Source organism: Culex quinquefasciatus, chromosome 2, assembly GCF_015732765.1.
Source record: "Culex quinquefasciatus strain JHB chromosome 2, VPISU_Cqui_1.0_pri_paternal, whole genome shotgun sequence".
Taxonomy (NCBI): Eukaryota; Metazoa; Arthropoda; class Insecta; order Diptera; family Culicidae; genus Culex; species Culex quinquefasciatus.
Genome location: NC_051862.1, coordinates 88004316 through 88022407, shown reverse-complemented (window position 1 = coordinate 88022407; position 18092 = coordinate 88004316). Strand labels below are relative to the sequence as shown.

Here is an 18092-nt window from a genome sequence, read left to right as displayed (position 1 = left end):
TTATATCACAAACATTTCCCGTACGGGGGGGTACGGACAAATATTTGACTCACTGTAGAAGATCATGCCCTGAAATGCCCGCAAAATTGACCCGTTTTGTTACATCCTGGCAGCAGTCCATACCAAAATGGTATGTAAATATCTGGAGTTTTTTTTTTTTTTGAAAAGGTCCAATAAACCAAATTTTCAATTTTTGCTTTTTGGGTGTTTTTAGAACCGCCTTGAGTCAGGGGTATTCAAAAAAACCCAAAAAGCAAAAATTGAAAATTTGGTTTATAGGACCTTTTCAAAAAAAACTCCAGATATTTGAAAATCGTTATCGGGACCACGTGGACACTGTTTTGATAATCTTCAAAATCTTTATCATTATTTCTGAATGGCAAATGCGATTTTACATTTAAAACAGCAATATACGAAATGTTTTGTAAAGATTTCTTTTCTTTTCCAAAAACTTTGTTTGTCAAAAAGTCATAACTTGGCAGCAACATTTTGTCCCTTTTGATTTGGACCACCCTAGTGACCGTTTCAAAATTATTATTTTTCGAAAAGTTCCAAAAATGTCCGAACATTTCGTCTAAGATACATTCAACCACTCTGGATGCTGAGATACAGCAGATAAAAGAATAACTAACAGGAAAATTGAACTTTTCAGTCTCACCTAAAAAGCCTTTATGCCAATGTAAGCAACAAGTTTCAATGTTAAATTATGAAATATTTGTGAAAATTTCTGATCACTTCAAAAAAAATATGTTGAAAATATTGGTATCAACCCACATTTTAAAGAATTTTAAAAGAATATTTCTAGATTTTTTGTATATGTCCTAAAAACTATTGTGTTTCATATGTTTATAGGACCTAATAAAAAAAACTCTAGATTCAATTTTAAATTAAAAAGTGATGTCAAACAAAATTTTTAAGCCGGATAAATCATAACCCGGTGGCATTTTTTTTTCCGAACTATGGTTCAAAAGTGGCGGGTTTTGATCTTTCAAACGTAATAAACAATAATAACAACAGCACGGATTTTGGGAAATTGATTTTTTGCAACAAAATAATATTGACTTGTTCTTGTTAGGGCGAGCCAATGGCACAACATTACCTTCTCACAGTTTTTGCCAAATCTAGAGTTTTTTTTTTTTTTTTTTTTTTGAAGATGTCATATAAGCTATTGTGTTTCATATGTTTCTAGGTCCTAGAAATCTAAAATACAAATAAAATCAATTTATCTGGGTCGTTTGAGATTTTACCGAAATTCCGATCATCTCTCCCATGGTTGCATTCAAATGACTTCTGTCACCACGCAGCAAACACAAGGAAGAGAGCGACGAAAAACGAGTGAAAGAGAAAGAGCACGCTGTCTCGTTCGGGCGGCTGCTTGAGTCGTGCTCATTTTTTGTTCGTTTCGTCGTTGTGTTTACGTTTACCGACCATGACTTTTCGGTTTATTTTATTTTATTTTTTTTAAGGGATGAATTGACAGCTTTTAGTTCTCCGGAAACCATTTTCTTTGTTTTATTTTTTTCTTAACTTTTTAAGGTTAAATTCAAACCTTTCCATTCCACGGTAAACAAATTTTCTGCATGCCATCCAAAGTCAAACCTTTAAACCGCGTTTGATCTCTGTGCTCTGCACGTGTTTGTTTGAAAGCGTTTTGAAACCATTCAGCGGTTGTTAATGATCCCTCTCGTCCAAACCAAACTCAACTCCATCACTGCACCGCAAGAGTGTAATAGAAGTGTAAGTAAAGTAATACTTGTAACAATTCGTTCGCCCCTCGTCGTCGTCGTCGTGTCTCAATCGTTTTCGATTTGTGAAGCAATTGATGGAGCACTGAGAAACGGGGCTTTGAGCTTTTTTCGGGGTGGAGTAAACGCTGTTGATGATGAATATTGACTATTTTGCAAGCACATTATTGATGGGTCGCGTGCAGATCTGGTGGACTCGAAAATAGATATGTTTATGAATGGCTATGCTATGATCCAGATGGTATGAAACGTGTTTTGAAGTGATTTCAACATGGTGTCAATACCACTTACCTGTATTTTTCACAAACCTGCTTTTTATTTATTAGCCCTTTAGAACCAGCTCGATTGTTTGGTGGATAATTTTAAGAAGATTCAAATTCAAAATCAATTTTAAACTTGTTGTTTCAATTTCACGCTAAGCTCAGATTTGAGAAATTTTTTCTTAAAGATTTTTTTATTTCCTTTTGTCGCAAAGGATAAACGACGCCAATTAAGTCAAGTGTCACGACAACATTTCTTGGTAAAACTCTTTTTGTCCAGCATCATACACCGACCTGTACGCAAATAGCCTTGACCTGATAAAAGTCTTTGTAATTATAGCCAAAGAAAACCGCAAGGAATTTGCAACCCAAGAACATGGCAACAGCCATTAAGCAATTCGCATTTTGGCGGTCACTTTCCAGAGCCATGTTGCCTCGTCGAGAGCGGATGGAAGCTCAAATGCAGAGAAAAGATTGCTGCTGGGACAATGTCGGAAAGTTGATTTAGCGAGGAGAGTCCGTCGAAGTTACAACGCAGTTTTACAACTTGCTTTTTTGACATAGATTAGTATTTATGATTATTAACCTTGTTATTTTCTACTCGTTCAGTGGTATTAAAAAATTAGGAAAAAAATTCGAAGAAATTTTACAAAGTTACATCAGAAAAAAGTAATGAGATTTTTGTGGTCTTCATCACTACTCTATGGCCCAATGGTCCATCTTTCGCATTCACCGGCCACAAAAGTTCGTTAACGCGCCCGTTGTCGGTTTCAAGTTCAACGGTTTATATTGGGCAATGAATTTGTTCGATTTCTTTCCATGTTGATACATTTTTCTCTCTTTTTTCGAACTCCCAAGGGTGTAACCTTGAATGGGGTTTGCCGGCTCCGAATTCGACCATTTTATTAACATAAGCCAATTTGAACGTGCCGGGTGTGATGTTGTTGTAACGTTGCATCGATCTCTAAACAAACAAATCCACGAAAGATGAAAGATTTCAACTGCGCAGAAGGCGACGAACCCAGCCCACGGTGAATTAGATTAGCATCGTCAGCTGCTGCTGCCGGTTGGAGAGCAACATATGTTGTTGAATTGAATAGCGGCTGTTGATTGAATCGTATTCATATAATGGAAATGTGCTACACATCCGAAGTTGCTTGAGTTAGAATTACGACAATCATTATAGCGGAGGAAGTTTTGCCTAATCAATTCTGCTAGACTGGTTCAGGGCGAATGATTTCAATTAGAAACCGTTTACTTTTGAAGGATTTTCAAAGTAGATTGAAGAAGAAATCTTTAGATTTTTATCGAAAAAAGAAAGCGTTGTAAAAAAAGTTATTTCTTTTCCCGTCCGAAAAAAGCATCCAAAAAAGAACTTGTGTGCATAGAATTTATGAGGCCAGCACTACTGCGTTACGTTAACCGCAGAGACAAATTCTGTGAACGGACCACATTTTACAAAATCAACAGGAGAAGAACGATACGTGGACATACCGTACGAAACGCAACGAACCAGTGCTGCAGCAAGTGTTGTTAAAAAAGTGAAGCTTTTGAAATTATTTTTAAACCGCTTTTGAAATTATTTTTAAACCGCTGGACTAACGCACGACTCGTGCTACCTGCTATCTGGGACGAAATGCTGCTATCTGGGACGAATCGAGACTGCAGTCTGAATGAAGACAGCAGGTTTTAAGCTATTAAGGTGTAACGGGCCATCATCAAATATGGCGAAAAATTCCCGTTCCACCAAATCAGATTTTTTTTTGAAAACTGTTATTTTCTCGCACTTATGATTAGCTTAAAAATATAGAAAAATAATCACTACGTACACAACTACCACGGGAAAACGGCTAAACTTACAGTAGGCTCGAAAAAGCTTTTATTTTTGAAAATTTAGCCTGTTTTTGAAAATAATATTTTCGCCATACAAAAATACGCGCACTTTGAAACACCTCAAAACTACCGTTTCAATCACATCACCTTAATAAATCGATGATCACTCGACGTGCTGCAGGCAGGGGGAACAGCTGATTATCGCCTAACACTCCAAAACTCGATATTTTAACAAAATTTTGGATCTAATTTCTCGAATTGGATTTTTCCGCGAGCTTTTTTTTGTATTCAGACACACTTCAACACAACCATACGTCTCACTGATGTTGGTTGTCATCAAGAATGTGGTTGCCAGATATTTTAGTTAAACATTTTAAATTAAATTGAATAATAAAGAACTAATGGGCTATCTACAATCACTTAGCTTAGAACATCTAAGTAAAGTAGTTACTTAGGAAAGTACGCAACTTACGGCCGTCATCCACAATCAACTTAGAAATTTTGCTGGGCTGATATACGTTGCTATGCAGTTGTTTGTTTACCTTTGATATTGAAACGTAAACTTACCGTAGATTTTGAAATTTTTCAAACCATACGTCAGTTTCTAATTTGATTACTTTTCCACTGTAGAAGCTCGGCTACATTTCCATTGATTCAAATTCCTAAGCTAAGTGAAATTTTCTAAGCTAAGTGATTGTAGATAGGCCATAACAATTGATTTTTTGTCTTGGACTGATGTATAATATTGAAACAATTAATTTATGAGCTGTTTTGGTTGATAAATTGTATTTACAATTGATATAAAAGGTAAAAAATCAGCATGAAAAATATATATGAAAAAAACTATTTATGAAACTTTGCCCTGATTGGCAACACTTTTCACTGGCAGGCAAGGTTGTGACAGATATGTTTTGTCTCTTTTTATCTGTCATTTTCGGAAATTCAAGTTGGCAAGAGAACGAGAAAGAAAAAAAAATCCGTGTCCTTGCCGATTATCTTGCGTGGACCGCCGAGAAAATAGATCCACCGAATCCTTTTCTGCCTGGCCGGCCGCGGATGGTTTCTCCAGTGTGGAGTGGAGATTCACGTCATCCCGACCCGTACGGAGATCATCATTATGACCACCCGCACCCAGAACGAGCTCGCCGAGAAGGGTCACCGCATCCGGGAGCTTCCGAAGATCCGTGCAACGAGTACTACGACACGGCCACCCGCCACGTCCTGCGGCGTCAGGGAGTGCTCGGAATACAGGCCAAGATTATGCTACCGTGGGATCTAAACGGCAAGATCGGCCAGAAGGAGCGGTTGCCAGTGGTGGAGTTTAAGGACGAAATCAAGCACAAGCCCCACACCGAACCCAAGAACAAGCGTCGACGCTGGAGCTGGGAGCCGGTGGAACCGACGAGGTGGTTAAATCCGTTAAATCCGGGCGGAGGATTCACGTCGTTCAATGTCCAAGATAATGTGAGTGTGATAAGTTGAGACGAGTCCAAGATCCGCAATCTGTCCCTCTCAGTTCGCGACACATGACAAGCTTGAGCCGGATTGGAGCTCGATCAAATAAATGAAATAATGGTGTTTTTCGTCGTCGTGATCGTTAAAAAATAAATGAAATAAAGGTGATTTTCATCAACCAAGTACAAAAAATACTTATTGTAAAAAAATAGATTTTCCGAAAAATGGTGCCAATCTGGAACCTTAGTGTATTCAGAAGAGTTGTTGCAAATGGGAAGGGACATCAAGAATAAATTTTGAACAACGATGTACTTTTTTCGTTGTTTTCAATGTGTGCTAATTGAACAACCAAACTGAAATCAATCAAAAAGAACAAATTATTGTGGATTTCAATCGAACCAAGAATTTGCGTGGCAAGCTCTTTTGATAGATCGGCCTCAAAATTTTTGAAAAATCTGAAATGATAAGATTGACTCTTTAAAATATAATTAAATAAAACATTTTTGAAAAAAGAAATAGATCTTATTTACCCTGTGATCAATACGTCAAATGCTGTATCAAGTAGGCGAAAACCTGTTTTACTCCTAATTAAACAAATTGTTAAAAAATATTTTAATTCATTCTTAATGGCAATTTTTCCAATCAAATTTACAACTCCAATACTTCTAACTTACGTGAAATTGTCCGAGGATTCCGAATATAACAAAATTGAGACTAAAAAGTGCCGCTATGGCGGCCTACCGGCCAAAAACTAACGTTGTAAAATGTTTGTTCTAGAAAAATCGAAAAACTATGAGAAAAACTGCGATTGGCCAAAAAGTTAATACCGTAGGCTTATAGTCCATGTAATTACCTATCTTTTGACCTATGGGAGTATGGGTGTTGGAGGCTGTTGCAAAAAGATATTAAGGTTTTAAAAAAATCAATTTTTGACAGTAATTTGCAAAAGCTAAGAGAAAAAGTCGAACCAATCCTGGATGTCTATGGCATATTTTGAAGTGCTTCAAAAGACCTTTCGAATGCATCTAAGAGAGTTGGAATTGATGAAGTTTTACGGAAATGCGAGCAATTTTAAGATTTTTGAGGTTTTTTGGACCTCAAACTTCAAAGCCCATTTTACCCCACTTCCCTTTGTCGTAGAGGGCTCATATTTGGCATGAGTTCATCTCATGTATAGACAAACAAACGCTGAAAGTTTCATCCAAATCGGAGCACCTCGATACGACCTGTTACACTTTGGTGAAAAACTCGCTCTTAAATTGATCTCCCGTTTCACCTTAAAAGCTGAAAATTTGGAAATCGGTGTACTTTTTTTTGTTAATCTGTGTCATTTCTTTCTGAAACAAATACAAAATATCCAAATGGAGTAACAAGGCTATAGAACAGCCGTAGCAACTCATTTGGCAGTCAATAATGCTCATGCTCATGCTTCATGGAGTACTTTTTATTGCAAATTTAATTTACATTAAAACCTAGAGTACAGTCATCCCTCATATTCGGAACAGTTTACAGATTGGCCAATGTTCAACAAATCATATAAAATCGATAATTTTACATAATGACCTACTTTTACCTTCATGTGAAAGCTTTTCTTGCGATCTTTCGATTGATGTATTGACCGGCTGTACATTTTTACGTCTTATATCAAGTTTTCAAAGAAAAACATTGACCCTTGAAATCCACAAATTCGGAACACTTTTTTCTTACGATGTAAACAAACTTTTTTTTCTCTCCAGGAGTACATATTTTTTACAAAATAATGACTTTGCACTCTAAAACCAATAAAACTCATGCTTAGTAATGTTTTATGAATGGTCTGATAACTTTTTTGTGAAAATATCAGTTAAATTCAGGCGTTCCACAATTGTGGGAGACACAATAACATCCCACAATCATTGAACAGACAATTTGGAGGCAGTGTTTTGATGCTCTGGATAAAATAGTCTGGAAATGCAGTTTATGTTTTAAAAGTTTTACTTTTACTGGTGAAATAGCAAGAGAGTGTCCAAATAAAGGCCCTAAAAATAGCAGGGTCGTCAGAAAAGTTGAATTTTGCATTCTATTGACAAATTACGACAAAAGTGTTCCGAATTTGTGGGTGTTCCGAATATGTGGGATGACTGTAATTTTTTTTTAACTAAATTTCTATTTTAAACAATTTTTTTTTTTTTCATGAAAATCATAACTTGGCGCAAAATGTGTGTCAATACTTCTCTATACTCAAAAGTTGCGAGTTTTGTCCTCTAAAACATAGAGTAATTCTCGCTGAAAGTGGACCACTATTTACACAAGGTGCTCAAAATCAAAAGCAATGTACTTTCCAATAGCCCCACCAAGTTATGAAAGAAACCATGTTTGGTTGGTTGAATTTGTCCTCACCTCGGCGCCACGAAGCTAAAACATTTTTTTTAATTTGTAATTTTTTGACTTAGGCGCGTCTACAAAATTGCCAATAACTTTGCAAAACTTCAACGAACCCTTGATGTTTAGGGGTGTTTTGGAAAGGAAATGAGCAGATCTTTCGAATGCACTTGTTAGAAAAATACCGTTCCATACATTTTTTAACCATAAAACAACAATATATTTTTAAAAGTCATTTTTGGAGGCCGGCGCCCCGCTTTATCGAAAAACTGACAAATCCATTCGAAAGCTGAGACGATTTCACATAAAGGACCAATAAATCTAAGGTGTATGTTCCTCCTATCTTTTTTAATCTTATTTTGATTCTGAGAGCGCAGCGCTCCGTTCGTATTTCGGGCGCCCAAAATGTTGCATTAGCTTGCCCCAATTTAAGGTTTTGTCAAACAATATAGGTGCTCACTTTTTAAATGATAGTTTATTATCCAAGGATCAAGATGCACTATCGATAATTGACCAATATTTAAGGTTTTGGGTTCTGCCAGGCAATTTAATGTCGAAAAGTTGTTTTTGTTTACTTTGTTTGTTGTTAAATGCTTATTTACAATTGGGTGAAATTTGATTGCAGATCCGAACTCAGCTACCTAAATAACTGTAAGAAACCATACTTTGGGTTCCAAAACATATGCCGCATGTAAATAATAGGCCGTGCATGTTAATTCTGGGAAATCTGTACACTTTTTTCTCACTAAAACTCAAATATCTTTGCGTTGGAGTATCGAAATTACGTTTTCTCCTCTAGAAAAATGTTCGTAGTGAAAATTCCTACATGCTACATTCATTAGTTTTACTGTCAAAATGTCCACCCAATTGTAAATAAGCATTTAACAACAAACAAAGTAAACAAAAACAACTTTTCGACATTAAATTGCCTGGCAGAACCCAAAACCTTAAATATTGGTCAATTATCGATAGTGCATCTTGATCCTTGGATAATAAACAATCATTTAAAAAGTGAGCACCTATATTGTTTGACAAAACCTTAAATTGGGGCAAGCTAATGCAACATTTTGGGCGCCCGAAATACGAACGGAGCGCTGCGCTCTCAGAATCAAAATAAGATTAAAAAAGATAGGAGGAACATACACCTTAGATTTATTGGTCCTTTATGTGAAATCGTCTCAGCTTTCGAATGGATTTGTCAGTTTTTCGATAAAGCGGGGCGCCGGCCTTCAAAATGACTTTTAAAAATACATTGTTGTTTTATGGCTAAAAAATGTATGGAACGGTATTTTTCTGACAAGTGCATTCGAAAGCTCTGCTCATTTCCTTTCCAAAACACCCCTAAACATTAAGGGTTCGTTGAAGTTTGGCAATGTTATTAGCAATTTTGTAGACGCGCCTAAGTCAAAAAATTACCAATTAAAAAAAATGTTTTAGCTTCGTGGCGCCGAGGTGAGGACAAATTCAACCAACCAAACATGGTTTCTTTCATAACTTGGTGGGGGCTATTGGAAAAGTACATTGCTTTTGATTTTTGAGCACCTTGTGTAAATAGTGGTCCACTTTCAGCGAGAATTACTCATACGAAAAAACTGATTTTGTGAAATAGATTTTTTGTGAACCAACTTAAAAATCTAGAAAAATATTTATATTTTACAGCATTTATGATTTTTTTGTGTCTGTGTTCGCAACATTAAAAAAAAACTTATGGATTCTAGAATTCAAATTTATTTTCAAAACAATCTTTTCTAGTTCATCAACTAACGATTGATCTTAAAATCCCTAAGAGTTCGGGAGGATTCTTTAAGCTGCATGTGAAAATTTATCTCGGCTAATCTATTTGGATTATTTTAAAGCTGAAAGTATTTTTTTTTTATTTAATAAGATCCTTAAAAAGACTTATACAGTTTATTGTATTCAAAACATTGTACAACATTTTATTTTAGATTTTTTAATTGGGTCACTTTGAAGCTAATAAATATTTTTGTTTGGTTTTGAGGATCTAAAAAAATAATATATTCTCAAATTCATTGATTTTTCTGAAATTTTCGCTAATTTTTTTGTTTTCGTCAAATTTTATATTTTTCAAAAACTAAAGATTGCAAAACAACTGAACTAGTGTAAAATGCATTTTAAAACACTTTTTTCATTCAAATATTGAGACTAAGGCTAGTTATTTCATTTTTGAGCAGTTCTCTCAGATTTCGGTCATTCGATTTTTTTTGTATTTTTTAATCCGGCTGAAACTTTTTTGGTGCCTTCGGTATGCCCAAAGAAGCCATTTTGCATCATTAGTTTGTCCATATAATTTTCCATACAAATTTGGCAGCTGTCCATTCAAAAATGATGTATGAAAATTCAAAAATCTGTATCTTTTGAAGTAATTTTTTGATCGATTTGGTGTCTTCGGCAAAGTTGTAGGTATAGATAGGGACTACATTGGAAAAAATGATACAAGGTAAAAAAAAATTGGTGATTTTTTATTTAACTTTTTAGCACGAAAACTTGATTTACAAAAAAAACACTATTTTTTTTTTTATATGTTTTAGAGGACAACAAATGCAAAGTTTTCAGAAATTTCCAGGTTGTGCAAAAAATCTTTGAGCGAGTTATGAATTTTTGAATCAATACTATTTTTTTCAAAAAATCGAAAAATCGGACGCAAAAATTTTTCAACTTCATTTTTCGATGTAAAATCAAATTTGCAATCAAAAAGTACTCTAGTGAAATGTTTAAATTTATTTTTTTTTAAATCAAGACTAATATTTCAAAAAGGCGTATTATTGAATGTTTGGCCCTTTTGAAATGTTAGTCTTGGTTTAAAAATTGAATTAAAAATATTTTTTTCGAAAAGATCGGAAAATTTCACGAATGTTTCATATTTTAACATTGAAAATCGGACCATTAGTTGCTGAGATATCGACATTAGAAAATGGTGTGTTGTTTGGGTGGGACTTAGAAAACATCAATTTTCCTGTTTTTAAACCTTTGCATGACAATATCTCAACAACTAAGGGTCGTATCAACAAAGTTCAAAATTGCAAAATATAGAGAATTTTCTCAGCTTTTCAAAAATATTTTTTTCAAAAGTGGGCAAACATGTGCACTAATTTAAAAAAAATAAAAACTGCGACTATTTTAAAAAAAAGTCACCTAAAAATGTATTAAACTGGAAAACGGTGCACTTTATCAAATTTTCACTGAAGTACTTTTTGTTTGCAATTTCGATTTTACATCGAAAAATTTAAATTAAAAAATTTTTGCGACCAATTTTTCGATTTTTTGAAAAAAATTAGTATTGATTCAAAAATTCATAACTCGCTCAAAGATTTTTTGCACAACCTGGAAATTTCTGAAAAGTTGGCATTTGATGTCCTCTAAAACATATCAAAAAATAAAAAAAAATCAAATCAGTGTTGTTTTGCAATTCAAGTTTTAGTGACAAAAAGTTAAATAAAAAATCACCAAAAAAAACTTTACCGTGTATCATTTTTTTTCAGTGTAGTCCATATCCATACCTACAACTTTGCCGAAGCCACAAAATCGATCAAAAAATTCCTTCAAAAGATACAGATTTTTGAATTTTCATACATCGTTTTTGTATGGCCAGCTGCCAAATTTGTATGGAAAATTATATGGACAAACTAATGATGCAAAAAGGTTTCTTTGGGCATAACGAAGCCACCAAAAAAGTTTCAGTCGGATTAAAAAATACAAAAATTAAAATTTAAGAAAAAAGACCGATTTCGTAGAGAATTGCTCAGAAGTTTGTTGAATTATTTATCAACTTATAAAATTTTTCCGGTTCGTCAGTCGAGTTTCCGAGTGTTCCCGATTCGATCAGAAAATTCCTCCAAAAGATAAATACAGATTTTCGTATATTAACGCAGGGATGCCACATTTGAAGATTTTCGAGCACAGGCTCAATGCTCAAACGTATTGTTTTTTCCATGTTATTCGATGATTTTTAATTAAATGAATTACTCACGAAAAAGATAACAATGCTTTGCTTCCTTTGCCAAAAACAAATTTGTAAAATATTATTTTGTCATCAAGTTAAACTCATTTGCGTTTTTGTGATGTGCCCGAAAATCTTCAAAATCTGGCATGCCTGTATTAACGTACCACTTTTGTACGGACAGCTGCCAAAGTTTTTTGGATACTTGTATTGGTGAACCTTTGATTATAGGGAAGTTACCCTACAAAGATTAAGCCAAATAAAAAAAAGAATACAAATAAAATGGAGAATAGCTCTTTTCCCTATTTGTGATTTATACTTAAAAATCAAAGGCCAACAGTTCAATTTGCCTGAAAATCAAATAATCAAGTGAATATCAAATTAACGAATGGAAAATCTCGATTTTGTTCTGGGCGGGAAGGGTTTAAAATGAGAATAATGAGACCACTCATTGAATTACGTTTGTTTTTAAGCGGATTTATTTTCATTTCTTTCTTTCTCCAAAACTAAAACCAGTTCAAACTGGACACTCGCACCGAACAAAAGACATCTCAGTTCAATTCAGCAAAATAAAGCCGGATAATGCAAGCAAAAGGGGCTTTCGGCGTTCGTTTCCGACCAAAAACATCGCAAAGCAAAGTGCTGCTGCCGCGGTGTCCAAGTGTAGGCGATCGATTCACATTGCGCATAAACGCACAAAAGAGAATGCGGCACCGCGAGTGCAATTTGAGTCAAAGTAAAGTCGGAAGCGCAATTGAAACATTTTAACGCATGCGTCGTCGCCGGTCGTCGCGTAACAGTAACTGAAATCCACAAAGCAACTAAACCATAACCAAATTGTCCGGCATTCGAAGACTAATAACTGAAGCAAAAGAGTGGCGCTGTTTTTTTGTTCGAAATTGGTTTATTTTTTCTTTCATTTCAACTAACCTAGTTCCTTCCTCACGCACTTCTGTGCAGACTTAACCGAATAGCTTACTTATGTCCTCGTACTGAACGTTGTTGACGATGCGCCCCTTCAGTGGGCCGGACGCGATTTCGATCGTCGTGCAATAGTTGTCGGTATCGATTTCCTTGAGGGTGGCCGTGTTTCCGCGATAGCCGCCGTTTAGCACGAGCACCTGCTTCCCGATTGACGGAATGACAGTTTCCAGGTGGGCCTGTGTACGGAAGGGTGAAATGAAGGAAGAAAAGAGAACTTTTTAACTGTTGTTGTTTAAAATTTTATTCTTTCATTTCGTCGCCATCGTGCTAACTTGTCGTACGTGCATTTTGGGCCAAATTGAGTTAAGAACGCCATTTTGTGCAGCTCACAATACCTTACCTTTTGACCGTCACAGATCCCCAAAATTCGATTTCAATCCTGAGATATTCAACAAAAACCGAAAAAACTCCGTGCATTTTTGTCACTTTACTTATGAAAGTAGTTTCAATCTTGTCGTGCTATCTTGTCACTCCCTGAAAATTGATGTAAGTGCGACAAAAGGCCAAAGGGATTTCAGGCCAGGAAAGTCAGGATGCGTTTGTCGCACGTACAAGCTAGACTACCGTAAACATTTGTAATTATAACTCGGGACTCCAGCAACCAACTTCAACCAAACTTTGGGACAATGCACAGAATGGTGAGCCAAACAAAACGTGTTTGTTATTGTTTACATTGCATGCTCTCGTTTTTGAATATTCAAGGTCAAACATTAAAACGCGTTTTTCTCGGAACGTCAAAATGGCGGGTGCGACAAGATAGCACGACGACGTCGATTTGTAATGTTTTATGTTCACTTGTTTTGTGTGGTTTTGCCTTCCTCACTAAAATAAAACTATAAGGCTGGTACAAATATTTAAAAAGGTTTATGTCATTTTAGAAAATGTTCGATGTACAGTACCTCAAAAAGTTTTTTTTTCTCTAAAACGTTTGTTTTCGTCAAGTCTTAAATTTTTTGAAAACTAATGATTGAAAACAACAAAATTAGTGTAAAATGAATTTTAAACACTTTTTTTTAGTCAAATATTGAAAATATGGCTTGTTATTCAACGAATCATCCTCGGAATTATCTCTGCGATAAGATTTACGCAGAATGTCTGATCGCTTTGGCGTTTGTTTGAATGTTTATGCAATGGCTCATTTTCGAAAACTTAAGTCGCTATTAGACTATGGCAAATAACCTCGCCAAAAAAACAAACTTTTTGACAGTTTGGCAGTTTGTTTGCGGAACGTCACCCTGAATACATTTCAAGCAAAACAATATAAATCGTCCAATGTCGAAGTGTAAACAAAGAGTCTATCCTGCTGGTTCCTAATGTACTGTGAAAGCAGACAAAAATCAAAATACAAGCGCAACCTGTCAAAGGCAAAGGACTTCGGTTTGGTGGTCGCATAATAAACATCAACTGATGTGAGCATGATAGACTGTTTGTTTACACTTCGACATTGGCCCATTTACATTGTTTTGCTTGATTTGGCTTTGTTTGCGGGTTTGCCGCATTTTCAGTTTACCAAATTTTTCAGCAGTTGAAAATTCGGTAAAATTTGCCGAATTCGGTAGAAAAGTCTAAGTGTGACATTTTTTTGTCTGACTAAATCTATTAAAATCGAACTGACATGGGACAATTATGCGTAGAATAACAGTTTATCTCAGAAACAAAAAAATAAAATCTTCTATGTTTCTTAGGTGAGTTGATAGGAAATTTTCAAAAATGGTAAAAATTGTTAATTTTTTCTCAAATCAAACTAAAAGTGTAGCAGCCGTTGAGAATTATACATCAAATTCAAAGTTTGCTCGGCTTAGTAGGCCCAAAATAGGGACAAATACCGTATCTAGAAAAAAAAAGCTCTCTTAAAAAAATTATAACTATTTTTGTAATTAAATTCGATTTAACTTTAGAAAAATTTCTTAAAGCCAATATTTAAAAAATATCTCCAATCATATTTCTGTGTACGTTTTGCGCTATTCGTTTGTTATACTTGAAATCATTTTTTCATTTATCAGCTGAATCTGACTGAAATTTAAGTGTTTTGTATGAATCAATTTTTTTATAATAATTATTTTAACATTATCTCATCAACAGAGAGCGAGTTGTGGCGCTATAACCATGGCAAATAGTGTCCAGGGCATTTGTGGAAATACAATGTCCCATCCTCGAGGGTCCTGGATTAGATTAAAGCCAATATTTAAAAAATATCAAAAAAATGCGAATATAAAATAAAACCACAATTTCTCCACATACCTGATCCACCTTCAGCTTATCCCCGGTCTCCAACAGCCGAATCTTGGCCCGATACTTATCAATCACTTCCGTCACGACACCCTTCTCCTTGTAGTACTTCTCGCCGAGTGATTTCGCCACCAACTTGACCACGATTCCCTCCGCCAGCCAGTAGTCCTTCCGGTTGTTCTTCTCTTTCTTTCTCTCCTCCTCTTTTATAAGTTCATCCAGCGCGGACGGCTTTTTGAACTCTCCCGGTTTGTGCTTCTTTTCCTTCCTAAACTCATCGGCCACCTCCAGCGGTCGCTTCTCCAGCTTGATTGGCTTGATATCCATTTTTGAGCTGGACCCCAGAGACAGCGCTATCTTGATGGGTTCCTCCTCGTTTTCGCGTTTCAACTCCGAGTACGCGGAAGTGCTCGGTTCTTCCTCCTTGTGACCGCGCTTGACTTGCTCCTCGATAAATTCCGCCAGCCGTTCCGCGTCGTCCTTGTCCATCTTCTGCTTTTTGGCCATCTTTTCCTGCTGGGCCAGCGTTTCCGGGTCGCGGTCGATGTAACTGATGTACCAACCCTTCTCGGTTTCGTCCGCCACGCAGTGTCCGTTCCGGCCAAGGAACTTGACAAAATCCGACAGCGAGTGCCACTTGGTCGCGTTCATGTGCAGATGGTGCCGATCGGAGATGTACTCCTGGTAAACCTTGTTCGCCGCAACTCGTTTCGTACCGAACTGGCGCCGTAGAATCTGCAGATATCCGGTCATAAATTCCGACGAGAAGCTGTCGATGAAGCGGCCCGCATTCCCCGCAAACAGCATAATCTGCCGCTGGTGGGACTCGCTCATCGTGTGGCACTTGAAGCCGTTCTCGTCACGACATTGCTTCTCGCACATCTGGCAGTACCATCGCAGTTTCTGCAGACCCTTGGCCTTCATCTTGTTGGCCAGGTACTTGGGCGTACTGACCTCGGCCTTCCTTTACCCATGGCGGTGGCCGGGAGGGAACTCGGACGCAGTCACAAACTTTAAAAACACCACAATGAGGAGTTTTACGATTTTAGGAGGTTTTAGCTGCGATTTCACGAAATTGCACCAACTTTCACGAAAACGAATTGTAAACATTGGCTTCTGAGATGACAGTTCGTTGTTGCTTCAAAACAAACATACACACTGAAGTGAAATGATGAGGTTTGAGAAAACGATTTAGTTTGCCGAGATTATTATTTAAATATAAAAAATAGAGTTTTTTTAAAATCCTAAAATCATAAACAGAAAGCTTGTAAAAACTAAAACATCTAGAATTCACTCTTAAGAATTCATATTTTTGGACAGGCCATGGCAGTTTAGTTAGCCGGGACGGGTAAACTAACTTGGTTGCCTCTCACCCCAGTTGGACTGGGTTCGATCCCGGTGGCATTTTTCAAGACGGTATTTTTCTGATCACGGCTTCCATGGGGCGGGGAAGTAACTGTTGGCCCCAGTCTAACCTAGAGGTTAGGTCGTTAGCTCCAGTCGTCTCCCTGCAGGGTCCCATGGGTCCTGTCTCGGTAGAGTATCTGGTAGGCAGTTGGACTCACAATCCAAAGGTCGGCAGTTCGAATCCCGGTTTGAATGAGAACTTAGGTTTAAAAACAGGTTTGGATTGCCTCATCGTTTCAACTTGCTACAAATCTTAGTTTTCCTGAACGAGAGTGTACGTGTACAAAATGTTTGACTCAAAACAAATAGAAAAGATTAAACGTGTAATACTCTACTTATTTGTTTATACCAACAGTTTCGAAAGTTTCCCGAATTTTTAATGTTTTTCCGGGAATTTTGTTAGAAAGTCGATTTAAGTTATTTTTCCCACAAACCATGAGCCACTTGCCAGAAAGCTTCGACGCGATGCAGAAGCGCATTGCTTTTGTGCAGCAACACTTTGGCTTGCAGCTTTGCCGTTTTTGTGGCACCGAAACCCGCGGGCTGTTGCGGATCTTCACCGAGGATCGCCAAACTTTCAACGCCGAACGTAACATTGACCAGCTGCTGGAGAAGCAGTTTGTGCAGGTTTGCTTGTTTTAATTTCAACTTAAATTTCATTTTGATTGAAATTTTGGCTTAGTTTGTTCCAGAGAATGAGGCCGGATTGCCAAATTTTATCTGTGAAAAGTGCGTGGATAGTTTGGTTCGGTGGAACCGGTTCCAGGAGACGTTTAGTGCGACGACCAAGCTGCTGCTCAAGGTGCGGGAACAGCTGGTCGTCGATGTTGGAGCGATCAAGGTCGATCCGGCGCTCGCCAGCGAGGAAGATGACGACGACGTAAGTTATGAGGAATTTGAGGAGGAATCGCAGGAGAAGGTGTATCCTGAAGACCATGATGTTTACGAGATTGAGTACGTGCACAATTTGCCGGACAACGTGACGGTTGAGGACGTGACGATCATTGAGACGATCGACGAGGAGTTTGATCTGCCGTTGAGGGAAGAGATCTTGATCGAGACTAAAGAAGAGTCGAATGAATCGGAACAGTTTATCGGATTTGATGAAAAGGAGGAAGAGAAGCATGTTATCGAGCTGCAGACAAGAAGCCGAAAGAGGAAGAGACGTCTGAGTCGAGACTCTGAAGAACCTGCCCCAAAGTCAACAACCCCTCAGCAATGTCCAATTTGTGGAGTTCTGGTCAAGGTTAAGATGAAGCATCACCTGTTGCGCCACTCGGACCCCGAGGGACGTCCCTTCAAATGCACCCAGTGTGACAAATCGTACTCGATCAAGAAGACACTCGCCGATCACATCCGACAGGTCCACCAGAACATCCGCTACGCTTGCGATGTGTGCCAAAAGCAGTTCGTCAGCCGGGACGTGCTGCGCGTCCATAAGAAGCTACACTCCAACGAGCAGCACCGCTGCCAGCACTGCGGTCAGACGTTCCTGCAGCGAGTCTACTTGCTCAAACATATGGCCGTGCATGAACAGAAGCGGTTCACCTGCGAAGACTGCGGCAAGACGTTCCGATTTAAGGAACTCATGAAACAGCACGCCCGAATTCATACCGGAGAAAAGCCTTTTCCCTGCGGATCGTGTGATAAAAGCTTCCGAACGTCGACCCACCTGAAGCAACACATGCGATCCCACACGCAAGCCAAAGTATTCAAGTGCAAGCTCTGTCCAGTGGCGTACGCCAACAAAAAGTCGCTGGATCGGCACGTGGCTCGCGGACAGCATCAAGTTGAAGGTTAATTAAACTGTTATCATAAGGTAAATCATCTTCTGATCCATCAATTCTTCGAAACAGTCCC

General features: G+C 37.5%; 2 protein-coding genes across 2 annotated transcripts in view; one reads left to right on the top strand and one right to left on the bottom strand.

The window, feature by feature from the left end:
• Positions 1-12496: 12496 nt before the first annotated feature.
• Positions 12497-16347, bottom strand: LOC6045980 (DNA/RNA-binding protein KIN17). The gene is made up of 3 exons (XM_001863215.2): positions 16301-16347; positions 14838-15789; positions 12497-12772 (listed from the first exon to the last, which is right to left on the bottom strand). Exons 1-3 carry the CDS (start codon positions 16345-16347, stop codon positions 12575-12577), a joined length of 1197 nt encoding a protein of 398 aa, XP_001863250.2. The 3' UTR covers positions 12497-12574.
• Positions 16348-16565: 218 nt separating this feature from the next.
• LOC6045987 overlaps positions 16566-18092 on the top strand; it is a 47116-nt gene continuing 45589 nt past the window's right edge. The window contains exons 1-2 of the mRNA XM_038250477.1: positions 16566-16859; positions 16915-18028. Of these exons, the coding sequence (XP_038106405.1) occupies positions 16668-16859; positions 16915-18028 (1306 nt within the window). The 5' untranslated portion in view covers positions 16566-16667. The remainder of the gene's footprint in view (positions 16860-16914; positions 18029-18092) is intronic.

Excerpts from the sequence above, each read along its gene's own strand:
- LOC6045980 (XM_001863215.2), bottom strand. The coding sequence starts at position 16,347 with ATGGGACCCTGCAGGGAGACGACTGGAGCTAACGACCTAACCTCTAG. Across the intron at positions 15,790-16,300 it reads GCTAACGACCTAACCTCTAG|GAAGGCCGAGGTCAGTACGC; the intron begins GTTAGACTGGGG and ends CCATGGGTAAAG. Across the intron at positions 12,773-14,837 it reads ATAAGCTGAAGGTGGATCAG|GCCCACCTGGAAACTGTCAT; the intron begins GTATGTGGAGAA and ends TTCCGTACACAG.